Raw genomic sequence first — 14,929 nt, forward strand, 5'->3', positions numbered from 1 at the left:
AAAACTACAAAGTCACATAACTCCTAGTCGAACGTGCCTCTAACGATAGTGGTCAGGTTATGAAGCGTGAAAATACATCATAAAGAAAAGTAGATGTATTCGGGCAACTCTAACGCCTGCTTGCTCGTATTTCACATTCCAACGCTATTAATTAAATTCTTTTAATTTCGAAGCAACCCGTTTCCGTCCATGCTACAGTTAAACTTGACGCAGAAAAACATCTGCTCAAAAATACTGCGTCGTGACGTCACGACGTGTTGACGCAGCTTGGCTGTGCTGTGGAAGCGACAGGGCTTCCTTGACACTAGCTAATATTCTTATGATTATTTTTTCAAGTCTTTTTTTTATCGCAGTGCGAATGACAGAGACACCTTTCATGTAGTATAAACTATCGAAGAATAGATCCCATGGAGGTCGTGGACAGCCCGCTCAATCTGGTAAGTTTCGGTGTTGATGTTGCAATAACGAGCTAACGTTACTGTAGCTACATAGACCTATAGCCTAGGTAAGCTACACCAGCTAGCTCCCATAGTAAGTTAGCGGCTAGTCGCTCTGTGTGCCTGGTTCCTGTTATCTGGTAGCTTGGACATGCTACACATGATACCTTTTGGTTTTGTCCTCGACAGACCGAGCGAAACGTATGACGCTGGAACATGGTAGCTACTGTCCGCCTGTGTTATGTTGTTATGCCCTTTGTAATGTGAGGAATTATTGACACCAATGTGCTACTAGTAAACTTGTTTGCAAGGCCACTTGATAATAACAACGTACTGTTAGTCGGTTCGTTGAAACGCATAGGTCTTATTATTATTATTATTATTATTATTATAGGTCTTCACTCTCAGTTACACAGAGTAACGTAGGGTTGACATAGAATGCTGCCTCGGCAGGCTATCATTGCTTTAATCTCTATAATCTCTCGTTGTTGTCAATTAAGTAAAATGTCAGTTGTCTGTCCGTGAAGGCAACTGATTTAGCATACAACATTGTAATCAGCATTATAATTAGGATCGACATTTGGGGGTCAGTATTTAGGAGTATCAGTAACGGTCTATATATAGAGATGGGTGACAAATGACAGAAATAAAACGATATACAACATACAAACAAACACAATAAAGTGTATTGGTAAGCTGTTACTTCTGTTCACCATGATCCCCCAGAACAGTTACAGTGCTCAGTGTCAAAGATTCTTCAAGTGTGTGGACGGTCACACTTCTCACAAGAGATATTTCGTCACTCTGTTGAAATGATCTCATTTTTTCAAGTTTTGCAGGAAACACAAAAAACTTTACCAAAAGTGTAACATATGACATTTATTGATCATTTCACTCAAAAAGGATGTAACAAAGGATGGCTATTGGCATAGTAACAACACTGTGTGTAAATTATGTAACTTAAGAGAAATAAATGACTTAGGCAATTTTTGAACATGCCTTTGTGACTTAAGCAAGACATACCACTTTAAGTCAATCTTTTGACCACTTTTCAATCTTCAAGTAGAGACTTGGTAAGCCCAGCTCTTTACTGAATACCTTCACACCTTATCAAGATGGTTGATGGATAATGAAAATAAGTTGGGGAGAAAACTTTTCTTTGCACTATTTGCACTGTCTTTGTACACTGCCTGATGACACCTACGTCCTTTTGAACTCAAACATAACCCCATGGCACTTACTCATGTGTTGCCTTCCGAATTGATCTTTGCTTGTGTTGTATGAACTCCTAGATGTAAATCATTTTGGAAAAATAAGTTGTAACATTGTGAACTTTTCAAGACAGGCTGTGTAAGTAAGTGTAAAAATGTCAGCATGTTCACCTGTTCTGACTTAAGTTATGCTCATTGACAATTCTCCATTATTCTAACTTCACCACACAGTTATCGTCAGTGTTTTTCATTGCTATCTGCAATACCCTGCCAATAGCACTTCAGGTATTTCCTCCTCAGACTCCCGGCCATCTGGTTAATAAATTATTTGGTCCACTGCGTAATAAAAATATTTAAAAGTTTTTCCCAAGTTTAATTCCATTCTCTAATCCACACAATAATGGTAGCTGGAAACAATTTGTATCATATTTTTCTTTTCAATTTCAAAACAAGGATTAAGGAGACATGCCATTCCTGAGTCACGACTTGGAAAGGAGGTTGAAAAGGGGATCAAGACTTCCCCAATATATGTATATATGTATATATATATGTATGTATGTATGTATGTATGTATGTATATATATATATATATATATATATATATATAAAGTTATATATATTAAAGTAAAGTAATGGTAATAAATGAGAGGCACAAGCTGGAAGTAGGTGTTGGAGAGCACTTTAATATGTCGTCCAAACCTCCTGTAGATGGCCTGAGATCACCTCATGCCCTGTGGGTGTGCTTCAAATCCTCTCTTGAAGTGATCCAGATCTTTCCATCTTGCAACATTGAACCAAAATCAGTATCAACTGAGAGTACAATTTATAAATCTCTGAAGCATTATGGGATGGTAATGGCTTAATTGGGTGATACAATACATCAATATGGAAGCATCAGCATTTGTTTGTGTGTTTCTTCGCAGATTTACTCAGGGGTTCCTTGTATTGTGCCACATAGTGAAAAATGCTTCTTTGAACTTCACAGAGCCCTAGGTGATATATATTGTATATTATCAATTCACTTTCTCTTTCTAGTTGTATCTACCAAAACCATAAAAAAAAAAAGATTAAGAAAACTCAGTTGAGTCCTGTGAAATTGAATATATATGAACAACTTCCTCCTCAACCAACCACCCACTTCCTCCTATCATCTTTCCTAAATTATGTACACTCTTCCCCTTTTTAAACAATTTTTATCGACATCCACTGACTGTGCCCTTTGTCTTTGTTTTTGGCTTACCTGTGTCGAATTGTTCCCTCCTTGTGTCTGCCTCTCTTCAGGCTCATCAGCAGTGTAGGAAGGCAGACCGTTTGCTTGTAGCTGGAAAGTATGAAGAGGCCATCTCGTGCCATGGCAAAGCAGCAGGTAAGTTGAACGACCCTGTCTTTGAGGATAGCTGCTCTTTGTTCCTGTTTTTGACACATTAGTGCAGTGCCTGTTCAAAAGCGGCCTATTTAGAACAGGCCATTTGGGAACAAAAGCTTTTTCCGCAACTCTGGTCTCTCTTTCTTCATCTTTTCTGGAATGTACTATATGTCGCCACAGGAATGAGTTCTTAGACCAGGAAGTAAGTTAGCATTTTAGCTCCCTGGGGTCTAACCTCTCAAACTCAATGAGGATTTTGAATGGGTTTTTGGTTAGATGCCCTGAAATTAGGTCTGTGGTTAACACAAGCTGAAAAGTTATAAAGGTTTTGTTGTACGACATGTGAATTAAATAAAAAGGCGGTTGCTAACAAGTGGCTAAATGAGACTACAGTGGTTGTCGGGGATAATAAATGTCATCACACCGGACACAGACAGGAACTCTCTCACTAGTCGCCTTACAGCCTCTAGACATGTTTTTCAGTGCTCTTGAAAATTCTTGTGGATTGTAGATTAGGTTTGTAAACAATTTATTCAGGTACGGTTTCGCTAGCTTGTCTAATACCGCTGGTTAGCTTGTCTGAGATCATCTGAAGCATAAAGGTAGTGATGTTAAAGAGACAGTGGTGTAGTTCTCTATAGCATAATGATAGCTTTTTACTTTTGTTGGCTGCATAAACGCTTCAAACATAATAAAAGTGGTGGTCATTTGTGAAGATTATCCTGCTGAACAAAATGCGTAATCATCAGAAATGTGTGTTTGCCACAGAGATTATTTTCTGCAATGATCCAAAATCCAATGCAAAAATCCCCCGTTTGCTTTGATAATGGAAGTTCATGGACTCCCCTTGTGTTTCTCATCAGTCTGTCTCTGTCTCTCTCCCAGATCTTTTGACAGATGCAATGAAGACAACAGAGTGTGAGCAGGTGAGACATTTTAGTTTTGTGTTTATGTGTCAATAAAAAATCCAACCCTGATTCCACAAATATTTAGGGCAATGTATAAAATGTAAATAAAATAGGCTGTGATAAATAGCAAATCCTTTTTACATATAGTTAATTGAAAACCGTGCCAAAGATCAGATTGAAGAACTGATCTGAAACTAACTAAACTCTGAATTTGATGCATTCTGGGGTTTTTTCATTTTTTATTTTTTTTTGGAATCGCGGTTGTACAACACCCTGGAAGGGGCCATTGTGCCCAATGAGCACTCTTGCTGTTGACATTAAGTGCATTTCGTTAATACAACCTTTTTACTTTTAGGTAGGTAAACTTTTTCTGGTGTTACAATCAATACATTTACATGCACACAATTATCTGATGCGTTTACATGCACTTTAGTAAAGCGAGAACTGAAAAGCCTGGGTTTACATTATTCAGTCAAATTAGTTTAATTTCTGTCCAAGTATGTGACATGAAACACGTTTTTTTCAAAACTTCCTATCTATACATCCTGCCAACAGCATCATTGCGTCTCTGCCCATTTGTCCCCGAAGCCACATCGACCCCATTACCAACGACAACAGTCCGGGACCCAGATGATATTCCAGGGCGTCGGCATGTGGCTGGATCAGCCCACTCGTGTTGTTTTGTCATTTTGCTTTGTAATAACCTGATCTAAGAGACTTCCAGCAGCACCTGATCTGTTCGACACTCCGTGTGAAGCCTGCCTCGGCCATTTTCCAAAAAACTTTCCTTAGTAGATTTATTACTGGAAAACTTCCATCCATCTACAAGACGAAGGATGTTAAGGTTTTCCATTTCTTCAGGCTTAAAAATGGTTTCTTGATCACTCCAAAAATGCATTATACAGCTCCATCTCCCCATGCTGACTGAACCACAGATATACTGCAAAACACGGAACTGCATCCACTTGCATTTAACAACATCCGGTTTACTCTCCATTTTTAGACATGTGCATATGTAAAAGAATGAAAGACACCTTATTAACAGTATACATTATCAGATAAAGAATACTGGTTTATGCTGATTACGTTAGCACTTGAACAATCTGGTAACTCCAGACAATCTGATAATAATTAGTGTGCATGTAAACATGCTCAGTGTTAGACATCTATAAGTAAGCATTTTAATGCTTTAATTTGTAAAAATAAAAAAAGCATAATATGTTCCCTTTGAAAAAATCTAGTAACCCTTTTTGACCAACGCAAACATAGTTCTAGTGCTCTGCTGGTGCTGGTTTGCAGTTGGTTCAAATTGCAAACCTTCTCAGAACCTGTTGGCTTTTCCACAGGCTAGAGAGCCACGTCATTACGTCATTGTTGTTGTAAGTTAATGCCAGCCTGCTAACGCCAGCCCGTATTGATCTAACAAATCCAATCAAAGATGCATGTTTTAGTTAATCTTGTTGGTTATGATAATCCCGCCCCCAGCCCCTGACGTAAGCGGTTCGTGGTTCAAGACCAGCAAAGAGTTTGTGCCGCTCTGGAACCAGTTTTCCGGTTGATTCTTTGGCTGTTGAAAAGCGATGAACTGGTTCAAGATTAGGCACCAGCTCTGGACTGGCCCTGGAACTACCTTGGGTGGCTGTGGCTCAGTTGGTAGAGTGGGTTGTCCACCGATCGGAGGGTTGGTGGTTCAATCCCTGACCATGGCAGCCTATATGTCGAAGTATCCTTGAGCAAGATACTGAACCCCAAATTGCTCCTGATGCTGCGTTCATCGGTGTATGAATGAATTCCCAGAGGCTACCCTAAACAGTGCCACCAGTATGAATGTGTGTGAACGGGTGAATGAGTAGTGTAAAGCGTTTTGAGTGATCGCAAAGCGTCTTGAAAAGCGCTATATAAGTGCAGGTCCATTTACCATTTACCTTGGTGGAAAAAGGGAATATTAATACTTACAAAGTTAAAACCAGCTCCAAATCAGAGCTGGGTCATCCCTACCTCCTTTACAGACAGGGCTGCATACTGACATTCAGTCATGATGTTACTGTTGACTTTGCGAGTGGCGAGGCTGGTATTAATGCTCTGTGTCTGTAGGCTCGTCTGTCCATGGAGCTGCAGAGGGACAGTCATATCAAACAGCAACGACTGATCCAAGAGCGCTGGAAGAGAGAGGCTCGTCGTGAGGCGACAAAGGCCCGACCCGGCCAGGCCTCCAGCAGCCCAGCCCTCCTTTCCCAAGCCCCGTCCACAGGCCAGCTCCAGCCCCACGGCGCCCCGGGCCTCTCGGCTGCGGACGGTGCAGGAATCAGGGAGAGAGAGTACGACACCTTGCTCTACCAGCTTCAGACTAGGCAGACTGGGGGCTGCCAGCCTTTGACTCCACCGTGCCCTGGATCTAAGACCACCAAAGACGACAAAACTCGCCTGGAAGAACAACAGACCACTATCGACGACCTGCGGCGCCTCGTCAGCCACCTGATGGATGAAAACCAGCGGCTGACGGCAGAGAACGAGCGGCTACAATCGGAAAACACCCGGCTGCGTTCCGAGGCGGTCGAGGCGGCAGACTTTGTGGAGCGTTCGGAGCTCTGGGTGCTCCCGCAAGCAGGGGGCGCGATGGGAACTGGGGGTGGGCAGGAGAGGAAAAGCACGGGGAAGGGAAAGGAGATCGCAATCCCTCAGCTGCCGCCGCTGGAGATGCCAGCTCAGGAAGATCTGTGTCTGGATGACCTGCCTCCTCTGGAGCTGCCAGAGGACATCCAGAATGAACTACAGGAGCTACTGGACAGGGAAAAACTGTGATAAGAAACATGTCTCTCTCACACACACACACACACACACACACACACACACACACACACACACACACACACACACACACACGCACACTAGGGTTTAACCAATATTGCTTTTGAGTTTGGATGCCAACATTTTTCTAATCCAATCAGACCTCTGCTCAACTTAGAGGTGATAATGGAAATTCCATGAGATCAACAACCTCTCTGCACTATTAAGACAGCTACAGGTGCAACAAAACTAATAGCAATCATTGGGCAGATGAAATGATTACAACTATAAAGGGATAGTTCACCCACAATGTCAGTTGGAACATCAGTGAGAGTGTATGTGATGGATGAGAAAATTGTTTTTTTTTTTAAACTTTATTTTTATGAACAATGTTTCTTTATTATTATTATTATTATCAATGACTGAAAATCGCCATTAAATAACTCTGAAGCAGCAAAATTGCAGTTTTCTAAAGCTAAATAATAGTGCTTTTATCCATAATTCAATAATTTATATAATATTTTGTACTTTCTGCAAATGCAAATGACAGCACAGTAGCCAACATCCCTTTAAAAGCTGCTGGAAATATTGTATTTTGTGTGTGTGTGTGTGTGTGTGTTTGTGTGTATGTATGAGTGGTAAAAAAAAAATATGGAGGAAGACACAGCTGTAGAGATTGATTAGTGACATTCGATCATTTGTTGATTATTTATTTTAGCAAATAATAAATAACAATATAAAATTGTGTTATAATTACATTGGTGGACTTTTTTATAATTTGTGTTATTACAAATGTGATTTTGTATGATCTTTTTTTTTTTTTTTTTTTTACTTCTGCAACAGAACCGGGAATATCTGTTTTCTTTTTTTTTAAGAAACAAAAAAGAAAAAAAGCATCAATATAAGGTGTTAAAACACACCATTGCCTGAAACACATGAACTTTCCCTTTTGTGTCTTTAAATTCCTTTGCTTTAAAATAATCTGACATAATTTGATTTAATATTTTATGTAATCATGGACTTTGGATACCACAGCAAAATAGCTCAGTTTCAGGACACTTAATATGCTATAATAGCTGTTTGGAAAAAAAAAAAAATTTGTTTGTTTTGTGAGTTTGAGAATGTTGAAATGAAGCAATAACACTCACCTGATGTTACACTGACATATAAACTGCACAACTTGCATGACTAAATGTAGAATGTGTGGATGAACTGCTCCTTTAAGAGCGTCATTGGAAGTGTTCAACACCATCCTGACCACCTGTTAACAATGTCAGAGCTATTGGTCAACCCTACCACTCACACACACACACACACACACACACCCACACCCACACCCACACCCACCAGGATCATGTGCAGTGTGATTCAGTCACAGAAAAGCATATTGCTGTTGTTGAAGAAAAACTACATTGCTGCATTTTTTATTTTCTTTAACTTGAATTAAAGGCTTCAATGATTATTTGTGTGTGTGGTGATTTTTTATGACATGGCATGGCTGCCAATTAGAGAATAAGCACTTTCTGATTTTCTTGCAGATTGGTGTTTTTGTGCAACAACAGCAATATACACACACTTATGACATCAATCAAAAGCTGAGGTTAAAGGCATATTATGCAGGATTTTCCCTACTACAATGTTTGGACTCATACAAAAATAATCCCTCTCAATCATCACATATAACCCACTAGCAGCGTGTGCCTATATTTCTTAATTTTGCTCTGGTCAGGTCCTTTCTGCAGCCATGAAGCTTTGAAAATAACAGATCCAGCACCTAAAGAATTCAGAATATAGCAAGGTGAAACGCCAAAGCTCGTCCCAAAAATGAAAGTGAAGTTGCTTCCATTTTAATTGAACTGAAGAAGAGGGGCCAAGTTTAAATGTTGTGTTTATAAAGTAAGTGAAAATTCCTGCATAGTATTCCTTTAATGAGAATAAAGACTGAAGCGCACACATTCACACATCCAGTCACTGCTTGTTCACACTGCAAGCAACTAAGTTGATTAGTTTCTGTATTCTCTAAAACTCTGCAACAGGAATGAGAGGTTTGCTGTTTAGATTATGTCTCTAACTCTAATGAAAAGAGCATACCAGTGCATGTTTTAGCCCTTTAAACTTAAATCATTTGCACTTATCTCCTGACAACACACTTCCACATCTGTAGGGGCTTGTAAGTAGTACGTAGAGCTGAAACAATCAAGTGATTATTTGATCAGTTGATCGACAGAAAATTTAAGTATCTATAAACCATCTTAGTTTTCTCCAGCAAAATTGTCAAATATTGATTGGTTCCAACTTCTTATTTGTGAGGATTTTCTGTTTTGTATAATTAAAGGGGACCTATTATGCTAATTTTCAGGTTCATAGTTTTGGGTATTTTGGGTTTTTACTAGAACATGTTTAAATGCTTTAACGTTCAAAAAACATCTTCTGTACCTCTATTCACCCTCTGTGTGAAATACTGGTTTCAGTTTCGTTTCAATACGTTTCAGTGCCTGTCTCTTTAAGCCCCCCTTCTGAAAACGGCCTTTGTGCTCTGATTTTTCAGCGTTTCTGTGTCTTCCGCATCTTCCGCAGCTCTCACCGTCTTTGTGGGCCAGAGAAGAAAAATTAACATCAGCAACAAAGATTTTAGGTTTCCCTGGCGTTAGCATGTAGCTACATGTAGCAGTGTATGTTATGTTAACACTGCAGTAGCAAGCCGAGGGCAGTACCATAATAGTGTTGACAATGGGTGGAAACCTGAGGGTTTGCTGCCAGGGATTATTTTTACATACGCTTACCTCATTATTTGACATTTTGTCCATGTTAAATATGAATTTATGACGCTGTAACACTATACATATGACAGAAAAGAAGGAAAAGCACAATAGGTCTCCTTTTATGTGTTGTGGACTGTTGGACAGAAGTCCAAAATGTCATCTTGGGCATTAGAAAATTGTATTTTTTCTCTATTATCAGACCAAGAGATGACCTATAAATCAATGAAAAACATTTGCAGATCCATATTCTGCACTGAAAAACATACTTGCTTTAGTTACACAATACATCATTAATGCGATAATGCAGTTGTAGTTGCATAGTAATTTGAGCTGCATTACCATATAGAGGTAACATATCAAGCATGTTGTGCAAAGCTCAGTTTCATACCTTATGGTAATTACTATATTAAAGAAATGGCTACCTGGTAGCCAAGAGAACACACATTCAGGAATCTAAATGAAGTAAAGCGGACTAATGGTAGCTACACCAAACAGAAAGATGGGTCAGAAAGACAGTCCAGTAGATGGTGCTTAACTGTTTTTATCATTCTACAGCTAAACGTTATACAAAACTATGTTTCTGAAACAAGAAATAGGAAACACAGTAAAACAGATCTTGATTTATATTTGATCAGCACTGACTAGTTGGTTAATTTGATCTGAGTTTCGCAAGCCTGGTGCGTTCCGGTGCACATAGCTAAGTTGAGGTTAAGGGTTGAAGGGATCTGTTGACATCAAATATGTCTTTGGATCCTGTGTTGCTTCACCTTAAAACATGCAACAACACTGGTGTGGTTGTTTTAGAATAATTCCTTTCTGTTCAATAGTTGGCTTAAGGACTTCAGAACAAGTCAATAGCCACGGCTGGGTCACATTGCAGGTCTGTTATGGATTGTAAGCAAACAATTAGACTAACCAGCAGATATTAGCATTCATGTGGAGTCGTGTTTCGGGCCTGGTCCATTCCCTTTCAACTCTTTGTTGGTCTCCACTGACTCCTGAGAAAAATATCTTAACTGCTGAATGCTCCACCATGTTCATCAGCTAGTGTCTAACTGTCAGCTGTTGTTGGCACAGAGGAAAAGACAAGGACTTGAGGCGACTTGTTGACCGTGTTGCTTGCAGTCTGAATGTGGCATGTGCATGCACACACCATCACACACTGTGAGGCATTTGTACAAACTCATGGACTCAGCACACTTAATACAGTGTATTTCTTTACTGGAACAATAATGATATGCAGAACTGGTTTCAAACAGGATATTATGCTGCCTTCACGACCTATGCAAAACATGATCGATCCACATTTTCGACAATGGAATACTCAAATAATGTTTACCTTGACTTTTAGCTGTTGAATACTAAACTACATGCTTCTTAGTAAGGGTTAGCATTAGAAATGACATGTGGACAACTGTAGACAATAGTGTTTTCTTTTAAAATAAAGCCAGTTGACTGATTGATTTTCTTTATTTCTGCTCTTGAAAACTATTGCAGGACTTGATGTCTTGCTGCATGTTTGACTATCTACAGAATCTATATTCATCCGCTCTTGAATTGAAATATGTGAATAATTGTTGGTTGTCTTGATTATCATTCTCATAGGACGTGAATGCAGCATTACCGTGATACTTAATACAGCTAAAGGGACTCACCTCTCACTTAATAGTAATTAATGGCCAGAGTACACAAAGAAAGCTTAAACTGCCGGCTGGCCGGCTAGAATTCATCAAAGTAGCCGTAACAGCTTCAACAACCCTTCAAACTCTGTACCTTCTCAAGAAACCCAACCGGTGCCTTGGACAACTCTCTGTACTGTGGTGGCAGTCACATGTTTAGATCTTCAGATGGATACATGCAGTTGTGTTTGACATAATGATAATAATGTTTGATGGGATGGTTAATAGAACTGTCCACAAACAGCAGTTCTAAAGTCATCTCAGCTCTCGCCACTATCTCCTGGATCCTAACAAAAGCTCACTGCTGTGTCTGGTACACACCCATTTGTCAAAATAGGCTTCAAATGCAGTTTTACCGGCGGCTGTAACCACTCTGTGCTAAGCCATGACCATGTGTTTCCAATGATGCCTTGTGGGTCTGAGCATGCCCAACCTGTGATGGTCTCCTACCTAAAACCTTAGCCGTGTCTTGGTGATTTACTCAGCATGGGGCTATGTTGGTGCACTAGCAATCAATTAATTGTGAGCCAGGTGGTGGCCTCTAGTGGCAATAGCAATAACAACATGTGGTGGGAGAGAGGCAGGAAGTAAAGCAACATAAATAAAGTGAGAAAAATGGGAGGCAGATTGGTCCAAAAAACACAGGAGTTTAACCCAGGAGTCCACTGTTCCGTTTGTTCCGTTTAAAACTAAAAGTTACCTTATTTTAAGTTAACATCTAAATCATGTAAATGATCTTAACCCAAACCTAGTTCTTTTTTTCTAACCTTAACTAAGTAGTTCTGTGTCACAACATCAACAACATGTTTATAATAGCTGCAATCTGGTGTTAAATACAGCAGCCGTGTGACTGTTTCACAACTTTAAATAAAATTATCTTTTTTCCCCTATAAATTGTTATTGGTATTGCATTTGGTGACTTGTCTTGGACTCAAAACTCAAAGTCTGGGAAATAACTTGAGACTTGCGTGCAAAGACTTGAGAAATTACTTGTCATACTATACTATTGTCAGCCTTTAATGGACTGTTAAACAACAAGAACAAAAATAATAATAATACAGCAGAACCATACTTATCATCTTTTTTTCCCCATGTATTCTTTTTCCTTGTCAAAGCCTTACAGCTACATTTCCCATAATGCAACCCTAACCCTTGGTTGTGTTATGCTAGTAGATGCTAATGCAGCCTAAAGCTGCTCGCCTGCAGCAGAGGTCTGGTAAGCTCACTTCTTTCTAACTCCACACCTCCAGATTTTTTAGTCTTTAGAACTAACTGATGCGACATCAAGTGACACCATTAGAGGGAAACTAGCCTTCTCCCAAAAATCCACCTTCCGTACAAACCGTTTTACCTAACCTACATAACTTAAGTAACCATCTCATGTCTGGCAGATTTTTCCTAAGCCCAACCATGTACATCTGTTGCCTAAACCTAACCAAACTGCAACCATATGACGTTAACCATGCGTTTAAAACAGCAACAATTACATTTAGGTTTGCGGACGTGACGACCTGCTGCCCCCAGTACACTCCTGTGTCCTGTATTCGAAGGTAGGAACAAACAACCTATGTGGTCTTATAGTTTGGTGGACTTCTTGCTTCTTGAGGACAGAGTTTACACAGCTCCCTCTGGAGACACCAAAAGCTTAATGCATTTTTTTCCACATATGCAGTAGAACTTCCTAAAAGTGCTACTACTGGAAAGCTCAAAATAAAATTAGTGTAATTCCTTCTTAACACTAAACACAATGCCAAGCTTCAGGCTCATGAGGGACAATCGACTTCCTGGTACTTTGAGTCCGTATGCGTGAACAGGGTCGTAGATGACCTTAAACCATGTCTTTTTGCAGTTGCTCAAGGCTTGACTCAGTGTGAATATCCCCACCCTTGTTGAAAAATGCCTTAACAGTAGCTTTGTTAATACAAAGTTTCTATGAGCCAACAGTCCTGTCAATCATAATGCCTCTCAAACTGAATTCAGACCATGAAAGGGTGATGATGTGAGCTGAGATGATTTTACAGCTGCAAACAGTGGAGGGATCTGAACTTTTCATACACTCACTCCTATTCTCTCCGTTTCCCTTCAGATGAAAACTTGTTTGATGACTTTAGCGATGTGTGTTGTTATGATGTGATGTGATATTATGTGATTTGAAGACTGACATTTTGTTCTCAACCTGAAAGACAGTTTGGGAAAATTGTGTTCTTCATGTGTTATTGAACATGTGTGAGTGTCAGTCTATCAGGTTTGACTGATTCAGGGCTTGAAGGCCAGTTTCTGTTATCTTTACACACAAACTGTAACCAACATTTACCTATATTTTGACTCATAGATAATATTTTATGCTGGTATCTATTAGTTGCCACCAAAGATGTAATGAGGTTTCATACTCAGCCCATGGGAAACTAAAATTAATTGATGAAAACCAATAACATATCGATGCAAGTCTAATGAATCTGATCCAAATTTCTATTAGAAACTGTCTCAGAAGTTTACTCATAAATCACCAAAGTTGTTCAATAAGACAAACTTAATCATACATCTCATATCAGTAGACTAATTGGCAATTGTTGGTCTTATATCAGTCCAATTATTGTCTTCTCTTGTACTGTCTTTCCTTCCCTTTCTTCTCCATTCTTTATTTTCCTCCAGTTTCCTGCCAGCCCATGAAGGGAGAAAAAAAGTTGTTTTTTTGCATTTTATTTTGTTAATTTGAATGAAAATGCTTATTCAATGTATTTGCTTGTTTTACAATGCAATGGAGTAAATTGTTTGTTGTTAGTCAGTAAATAACTATCTTATTAATGTGGTCATGTTTTTCCTTACAAAGGAAGAAGCTGAGAGATATGCACAGGCTAAGTTACTTGTTGTCCACGGAGAAAAAAAATGCTTCCATAGGTCACCTATGTGCCAACATCTTTTGAAACTCTCCCGACTGATTTTCAGGGCTAGTAAAGTGCTTTAGCAGAAAGAGTCCACTGTTGCATGATTTAATGAAGACAAATAAAAAAGACACCATCATTTTACTTCTAGCACTGTCAACTATAACCCGCCAATCAGACATAGTGGCCCAACCAAATTCTTCATTTTCTGGGTTTGTGACATGGTCCCATGGGGCCCAAAAATACAAACATTGGGAAAGAGATGTCTGTAAATCATCAGATACATTTCTTAAGTGTCACAACCCCATAGAAGTGACTTGTTTCACTATCAGAATTCGATCCATTCAGAGCAATAGCACTTGAAAAGTCTAGAAGAGCCTGCCAATTAGATTTTTTATGTCGACATTCAAGTTAGCATAGCGCTATAGGGCCCACAGGAATGAGTTCTTAAACCAGTTAGCCAGTTAGCATTTTAGCGCACTGGGGTCTGTCCTCTCAAACTCAATGAAGATTTTGAATGGGTTTCTTTTTAGAGTCCTGAAATAAGGTCTGTGGTTAACACAAGCTGAAGAGATCCCGTTTTGTTGTACAACATAAAACACGTTAGTGAATACCTCCACTTGTGAAATTTGGAATTTTTAGGTCTCCTTAAAAAGGCGGTTGCTAACAAGTGGCTAAACGCCATCATGCCGGACACGGACGGCAACTCTCTCACAAGTCGCCTTTCAGCCTCTAGCCTTTTTAAAAAAATGTTTTTTTAAAGATTTTTCATGCTTTTTATTGAAAGTGACAGATAGAAAGGGGGTGACAGAGGGGGTGACAGAGGGGAGGACATGCGGCAAAGGGACCTCAGGCCGCATTCGAACTGGTCCGCTGCAGCAAGGACTCAGCCTACCA

The 14,929-nt window shown here is 39.5% G+C and overlaps 1 protein-coding gene across 1 annotated transcript; it reads left to right on the forward strand.

Annotated features, from left to right (window-relative positions):
- The first annotated feature begins 36 nt into the window (after positions 1 to 36).
- Positions 37 to 14,613, forward strand: nrbf2b (nuclear receptor binding factor 2b). Its single transcript, XM_059324231.1, has 4 exons — positions 37 to 437; positions 2,930 to 3,014; positions 3,900 to 3,940; positions 6,017 to 14,613. The coding sequence occupies exons 1-4, from the start codon at positions 408 to 410 to the stop codon at positions 6,722 to 6,724; spliced, it is 864 nt and encodes a 287-aa protein (XP_059180214.1). The 5' UTR covers positions 37 to 407; the 3' UTR covers positions 6,725 to 14,613.
- The last annotated feature ends 316 nt before the right edge of the window (positions 14,614 to 14,929 follow it).

This window comes from Centropristis striata, chromosome 21, assembly GCF_030273125.1.
Source record: "Centropristis striata isolate RG_2023a ecotype Rhode Island chromosome 21, C.striata_1.0, whole genome shotgun sequence".
In the NCBI taxonomy this organism is placed as follows: domain Eukaryota; kingdom Metazoa; phylum Chordata; class Actinopteri; order Perciformes; family Serranidae; genus Centropristis; species Centropristis striata.

Coding starts and splice junctions, on each gene's coding strand:
- nrbf2b (XM_059324231.1), top strand. CDS start 408: ATGGAGGTCGTGGACAGCCCGCTCAATCTG. Junction 3,015..3,899: donor GTGCCATGGCAAAGCAGCAG/GTAAGTTGAACG, acceptor TCTCTCTCCCAG/ATCTTTTGACAGATGCAATG. Junction 3,941..6,016: donor AGACAACAGAGTGTGAGCAG/GTGAGACATTTT, acceptor CTGTGTCTGTAG/GCTCGTCTGTCCATGGAGCT.